This window comes from Lipophrys pholis (assembly GCF_963383615.2).
Source record: "Lipophrys pholis genome assembly, chromosome: 9".
NCBI classification, from domain to species: domain Eukaryota; kingdom Metazoa; phylum Chordata; class Actinopteri; order Blenniiformes; family Blenniidae; genus Lipophrys; species Lipophrys pholis.
Genome location: NC_137639.1, coordinates 32,114,061 through 32,121,353, shown reverse-complemented (window position 1 = coordinate 32,121,353; position 7,293 = coordinate 32,114,061). Strand labels below are relative to the sequence as shown.

The 7,293-nt window shown below is 43.7% G+C and overlaps 1 protein-coding gene across 1 annotated transcript; it reads right to left on the bottom strand.

The window, feature by feature from the left end:
- Positions 1-1,741: 1,741 nt before the first annotated feature.
- Positions 1,742-6,880, bottom strand: dctn3 (dynactin 3 (p22)). The gene is made up of 7 exons (XM_080471799.1): positions 6,717-6,880; positions 5,401-5,485; positions 5,011-5,097; positions 4,562-4,645; positions 4,338-4,396; positions 4,194-4,253; positions 1,742-2,326 (listed from the first exon to the last, which is right to left on the bottom strand). Exons 1-7 carry the CDS (start codon positions 6,816-6,818, stop codon positions 2,240-2,242), a joined length of 564 nt encoding a protein of 187 aa, XP_080327925.1. The 5' UTR covers positions 6,819-6,880; the 3' UTR covers positions 1,742-2,239.
- Between the last annotated feature and the right edge of the window lie 413 nt (positions 6,881-7,293).

Genomic DNA, 7,293 nt, shown 5'->3' with positions numbered 1-7,293 from the left:
GTTCAAAATCTCTCGTGTGAAAAAATATTAATCCCGAACATAGACGACATAAGACGAACATAAAACTACTGATCCATCCAGACTTTGATACCCGAACAAATATTGTTTTAAAAGACAGATAATTATAAATAGTGTGTCCCGGGTCCGGTTTTGTTTTGTTGCGCGAATCCGTTCAATGTCTCGCTTTAGAATATAAGTGCGAGGTTGTGAATATAGTGTATAAAGTGTGGGGTGAGGTTTAAAACGTGCACGTGTTTCATCCGTGTGTCACAGCAGCTTTATTTTGACGCCGCGTGCGTCTGTCTGGACTCACCATCTCTATGATCCGGGTCTTTTTTCCCGCTCGCTTCTTCTTCGCCACGATGTACTGGGCCAGAACCACCCCGCCGAACAGGGCGCACACGCTGGCGCTGGCCGCGGCCCCGACCTTCACCACGGCCGTCCTGTCCATGACGACCCGCTGCTTCTGCTGCTGCGTCCCGGCCCGCCGCTGCAGCACCCGCCCGGCCGAAGATCGTCTGTTCAAACACAACCAGTCACTCCGTCCCGGAAGCTGCACCCGCCCGGCCGAAGATCGTCTGTTCAAACAGGAAGAGTCACTCCGTCCCGGAAGCTGCACCCGCCCAGCCGAAGATCGTCTGTTCAAACACAACCAGTCACTCCGTCCCAGAAGCTGCTGCCGCCCAGCCGAAGATCGTCTGTTCAAACATGACCAGTCACTCAGTTCCGGCGCGCCGCACGCAGAGTCCCGTCCTTCCCACGCCCGCTGCAACCGCCCAGCCAAAGATCGTTTGTTAAAGACGACGATTCACTCCGTCCGTAATTGATTTGTTTCGTTTTAAATTAACCTTCACATATTAATTATTAGTTGTCTCCCTTTTAGTGTCTGTGCTCAATGGATCTTCAATGTATAACAAATAATTTAATAATAAACACAATTTTCTCTTATTACGTAATATATGCTCGTAGATTGTGTATATTGTTTGTGTCGTTTATCTTTTGGTTATTTTATAGATTCAGATCTTTTTGGGGGGGGGGGGAGGGGGGTGCTGTGAAGCACTTCCTACCTTTGTTACAAAAATTGATATAATGATAATATATATTTTTATTTATTATATTTAGTGCTATTAAAAGAACATAAACATTTATAACACTAACAGGAGTCAATAAATCTGTCAAAGCTGGATTAACATAATTCCAATTGCATATTCAGCAAACAAACCAGAGAAAAAATATCACACATAAATGTAAACCTATAAACCCGTGTAATCAATTTAGGTGCTGAACCAAAATCTATTTATTCTGCTAAATGTTTTATTTAAATGGATTTATGTAAATGCCTTACTATTGTTCACGATACAGGTTATGCCACTCCACACATGAATTATCTGTGTTTATTCAGTCAGGCTCAACTACAGCCTGAACACAAACTAGTCCAGTATCACTGAGTCGGATCAGAAACACAGACCAGCTCACTAAACATTGTGAGTCATTTTGACTCCTGGTCGACAAATAGGATGTTTCTGTTGCTCCAGGAGGATTTTATTGCAGAACTTGGTCTGGTCATGCAGCAGCAGACTAATTGAGCCCAGTCACTCTCTTTCCCATGACCTTTTATCACGGTTCCTAAAATAACTTCCAAGAGGGTAACACGATGGAAAAGAGGGTAACACGATGGAAACCAGACAAACCTTCCATCCGTCTGCACCTCCAACAGGTTCAAGACACATAACAGACAGAAACAAAGAAAAGTCATTTTATTTCAAATTCAAACCACAATATTAGAAAGAATAGAGAAGCACTTAATGGGGGGGGGGGGGGGGGGGGGGGCAGCTTGCAGTCGAGAGTCAATAATATGAAAGCATGAAAAGTTCTATTTTTAGACAATAAATAACAATGGTGATGGAACTAAATCCTCCCAGAGGAAGAGCCACATGAGACTCTGTTCCTTTACTCTTGTTCTTCTAAACTAACCCTGATTCAAGCTCGACTGTAGGAAGAGATTTGAGAGTCGTGGAATCACTTCTAGTGTTCAGGGAACATCACTATCGCTTTAGACACATGTCCAGAACAATGAGTGTGTATTCATTCAGGGTTCAGGTGACACAACCTGATTCCATTCAAAAACAACAAATGGAGTTACAGTTTCAAACGGCGGAATAATGTGATTGGTTTGTTTTGTTGTCATGAGAAGCTTCATCCACAGCGCTCCTCCTCCTCTTCATCATGTTGATGCTAACTACTCCACAGGTCGGATTCCTTTGGCCTCCTCCATCGTCCGCAGGGTCTCGTCCCACTGTGTGAACTGCTTGGACAGCAGGAACATCTGCCAATCAGAGATCAGGGTGGTGTCAGTGGGCGGAGCATGGCATCAAGGCATCTTTATTTGTACATTAAATTCCAGCAACATATCAAAGTGTTTTACACCAACAAGCATGAACAGCGTCACATGTAATGTAAAGTATTAAGATAAAGACGTTACAGTTAGGCCTGTCACCAGAACACGTCCTGCTGGACCAGAAATTGTCCCAGAAATTATTGCGATAAACGATAATATTGCAGTTTTGATACCATTTTTCCACTAATATCCTAATAATGGTATAAAAATGCAAGTATTCCCTTTTAAAGATACATTAACCTTTAATTCTTAAGAATATTACAAATTGGAATTGGATTATGAGAAAAGAGATTGTAAATCTCCTAAATAAAGAATCAAAACAACCTCATGTCCTCCTCCCCTCCTCATGGGCTCTCATGCTGCTCTCAGGTGAGCCGCTCACTAACACCAGAGTGAGAGCCGCTCACTCACACCAGAGTGAGAGCCGCTCACTCACACCAGAGTGAGAGCCGCTCACTAACACCAGAGTGAGAGCCGCTCACTCACACCAGAGTGAGAGCCGCTCACTCACACCAGAGTGAGAGCCGCTCACTAACACCAGAGTGAGAGCCGCTCACTCACACCAGAGTGAGAGCCGCTCACTAACACCAGAGTGAGAGCCACTCACTAACACCAGAGTGAGAGCCTCTCACTAACACCAGAGTGAGAGCCGCTCACTAACACCAGAGTGAGAGCCGCTCACTAACACCAGAGTGAGCGCCGCTCACTAACACCAGAGTGAGAGCCGCTCACTAACACCAGAGTGAGCGCCGCTCACTCACACCAGAGTGAGAGCCACTCACTAACACCAGAGTGAGCGCCGCTCACTAACACCAGAGTGAGAGCCTCTCACTAACACCAGAGTGAGAGCCGCTCACTCACACCAGAGTGAGAGCCGCTCACTAACACCAGAGTGAGAGCCGCTCACTAACACCAGAGTGAGAGCCGCTCACTAACACCAGAGTGAGAGCCGCTCACAGTGACGTCTTTGGTAAAGGAAACATTCTCCAACGGGAAATGACTCCAATCTCAACATAAAGGCATTTCTAATGAAACCTTCTGGTGCTGAATCCAGTGAAATGTCCAGAAACCTTCTCCTATAGCTGTTGCATTGTGGGTATTTTTATAAACCCCGCCCCTGACAGCACAGCTTTGAAGCTAATGCTAGTTTGCTATCTTTCATGGTCGCATCACCGACGTCTCAGCTGGAGTCTCAGCGGTGCGTCGAGTCCAAAACCCTTAAGAAACGTGTTAAAAAAGAAAACCTAATGTTTACATTTTATTGGTTTGGCCGGATTGGAGCCTGGTGCCGGACGGTTTTGGTCCACAGCCCTGATGACTGACGCCCTGATGACTGACGCCCTGATGACTGATGCCCTGATGACTGACGCCCTGATGACTGACCCCCTGATGACTGACGCCCTGATGACTGACGCCATGATGACTGACGCCCTGATGACTGAAGCCCTGATGACTGACGCCCTGATGACTGACGCCCCCGCCTTACACAGTTCATAGTAGTTCACAGGTTCACAACTTACTAGATAAATGAAACCAAAACTAAATATTCAATTGGTTCTAAGTTTGTGAAATCTGGAGCGCTGATCCTGAAGCTCTGGTAACGCCTGTTTGCTCTGTGATGGACTGGTGATGAGTTCAGGTCCTGTCCTGCCAGCAGCAACAGTGAAGCAGTTTTAAACCTCCGTAAAGCAACACAGCTGGAAGCTCGTATGTTTTCAATGACGACAATCGGTGTGAACATTATTTTATGGTAAATTAATCCAGTGAAATAATAAAAGAATAAAAACCTTCATACCATTTTATTGTATTCCTCAAAAAGCTTCTTCACTTCCAGGGATTGAGTCTCGGTTTGGTCCTGAAACACAAACGAGCCAAATCCACTGAATAAAGTCTCATGTGACACAAACCATGAAGAAACAGGACAAAGAGCTGCACATACCTGCTCTTTAATGTGGATTTGTGAAAGACGCTGCAGCTTGGTGGCGTGTTCGGGTACACCTGTGAAAAACACAAAGACTTTTAACTTCAGAAACCAAAACAATCTGCAGTCCAGTCGATCTACCAAAGAACATGAACTCCTTCCTTTTTCATCGGAGGTCAGAAATCAGACACGAGCCGGGGAAGCGTCTCTGAAATAGAGAAGTAATGTGGGATGAAACCCACCTGTGATGTAGGCGCTGTCCAGCAGCGGCTGCAGGGTGTTGACCTGTTCTAGTAAAGCAGCCTGGGAAAGCAAGAAGTCCTCCTCTGTGTGGAAACACAAACAGAAAGTTGAATTTAAGCTGTTCTACGGGAGAAATATTACTTTATGACAAAAGATAAGGAGTCCAAACGTCATACATACAGTATCATCAAACTTTACAAAATAGAATTTCACTTCTGATACAAAAACTCTACATGAATGAATGAATGAATATTTATTTATGTATATAGTGTCATGCACACATGTGGCCAGCCCCATGGGCTTATATGACACTATATACATTAATAGGAAGAGGACAGTCATGTACATCTTCAACATGACACAAACATTCCATCAAAGTCAAGAGTCTGGACATAAGATAGTCAAATTAAATGTTTCCAGCTGAATATTTCAGTTCTTCCTCTCTCACCTGCCAGGATGAATTCCAGCTTCATAGCATCAGGTACGGTGATGTGGTCGGTGAACTGAGGGTCCAGGTACTTCAGCAAGTCTTCAACTGCACAGAACATTCATTAGAAACTCGGTGGTGGATCTATTCTCCAGGACTACTCTAATGACATCCATTTGCATACATTCATATCGGTAAAGGTGATTTTCAGTTTTCAAACAAGTGGAACAGCTGAGATATTTTCTCTAGTTATCATCTACATTTCATATAATCACATCTAATTCTAGTTTTTATGAGGATAACAATAAGTTCACTGAGACTGATCACATCTTGGGATCTATAGAAAACACTGCACGAACAAAAAGAGATGTTCTGTTCTAACATGTGATGGTTCCAAAGAAAGAGACTCACTTTTCTTGTGTAGGATCTTCACTCGCTCCCTCTTGTTGGCTGTGTTTGTCAGACCAGCCTGAATCCGGGACAAAGACTCGGCACACTGGAGGAAGAAAGGAAGAGGCGGGGATAACATTTAATGTAAATCAAAGTTTGTCAATTTCAGTGTCTAAAAATAGAACGACCTTTTAACGACGGTGTGAAGTGGCTTTCAGGTTCATTACACTAAAAAAAGATACCACAGCAATTTCATTTGCATAGCACTTTAAAGTCTTGAAATATATATTTTTTTTATTTTAATATATTAGCTTCACGCTAAATATTGCACAAAGGAAGCATTGTGTGTTTCCAGGCCCAGTGAATAAAACTTCGGCCTGGAGAGAAACCACCCACCACATGATGCTGCGATCAGACGACCCTGTTCGGCGGCTACAGATATTATAAACCTCCAGAGGACCTAACATTCCCTGCACCTTGGGTCATGTCTGGGGCACATGGTGTGGGACGGTATTGTAGCTGAAAGACGTCTAGGTGAGATGATTATATGTGAAGCCTTTCAGGAGGGTTCTTCTTCATGTGACGGATGTCTCCATCACGTCTGTTTGCTGGATGATCTCCGTCTCTGTCGTGTCCTTTTCTCTCGTTCTACCCTCTGACCCCGACGGGAACCGCAGACAGTCTGGTTCTGCAGAAAGCCCAGTCTGGTCCTGCAGGTTTCCTTTTCCAGTCTCCTCTGCTTCCTCGTGTGGAATTGTTGGGTTATTCTCTGGAAAAGTGTCTTTTAATGACAGTTTTGTATTTGATGCTATAACAATAAAATGGAATTGAATTGAAGAACCTAAATCAGGTGTTTTCCCAATTATCTTCACAGGCAGGAATGATGTGACATGAGCCATCAGTCAGTCTCCCTCCTTCTTCTCCTTCTTACTTTAACGCACATTTATTCAAGCTTGTAGACAACAGTGATACTATTACGATATTATAAAAGTGGTGGAGTGACGAAGGTGCAGGTTTGGCTCCAGACTGGGGACTTTATGTGTAAAATCAGTAAATTCTTCTCACGTCTGCATGAGTTTACTTTTACATTTTGGAACTGCGGAGAAGCTGAAGTGTACAAAACATTACCGCTATTGACTTCACGATCGATGTTTGAGCGTTTGAAGGCGTGGGAATGAAACGTGTCCTGAAATTTAAGAGACTAAATCTAACGTAATTTACATAATAGTGAGTGAATAGAAAGTTTATCATGGAAAGAAAAGGGCGTTGACGTGCATCGCTAAGCTAACGGCTATCTAGCTTCTTCAACACAGCAAAAGATGTTAATATGTGCAAACCTTGACAGGCTTTCCGCTCTTGTTTCTTCTCTCTCCGTAAATACGACTCTCCAGCGTCTGAAGACGCATTTCTAGGCTGTCTACTTCCAGATTTTTATCCATTTTGAAGATAAAAGTGACACAGCAACAACAACTACCGCACGTCTTATTAATGAGCAGCGTCGCTTCATGACGTCATGACGTTTTTCCTTCTTCTTCTTCTTCGCTGTCCATTAATCCGCATGTCGCGCTTTACCGCCGCTGTGAGCTCCGGAGGGAGAATCACACGTCAGTTCAACGACAGATGCTGACCAATTGTGATTACTGTATTCCTCGTATAAGCCCTCTTGCGGCTTATCCTCCAACATGAGCATCCGACTTTTGACCAATACTGTATAAGTGGTGACATAAGGTCCGTTGGTGCTTATAAGTCTGTTTGTAGTATAATTGTAGAGACTTGAGAGTAAGCATGAGCCCCAACACAACGTTTCTATTAACGGTCCTTTTCTCGCCCACAGTGATCTTTTCAACATTTGAGATGGTGATAAAGTTTTAAATTCAATTACATTCTAAAAACTAAAAATGTTATTATTGTAAT

What these genes read in the sequence shown, in the direction of transcription:
- dctn3 (XM_080471799.1), bottom strand. Translation starts at nt 6,818, where the DNA reads ATGGATAAAAATCTGGAAGTAGACAGCCTAGAAATGCGTCTTCAGACG. An exon ending in GCTGGAATTCATCCTGGCAG is followed by an intron (nt 4,646 to 5,010) that starts GTGAGAGAGGAA and finishes GTTTCCACACAG; the next exon opens with AGGAGGACTTCTTGCTTTCC. An exon ending in TTGAGGAATACAATAAAATG is followed by an intron (nt 2,327 to 4,193) that starts GTATGAAGGTTT and finishes TCTGATTGGCAG; the next exon opens with ATGTTCCTGCTGTCCAAGCA.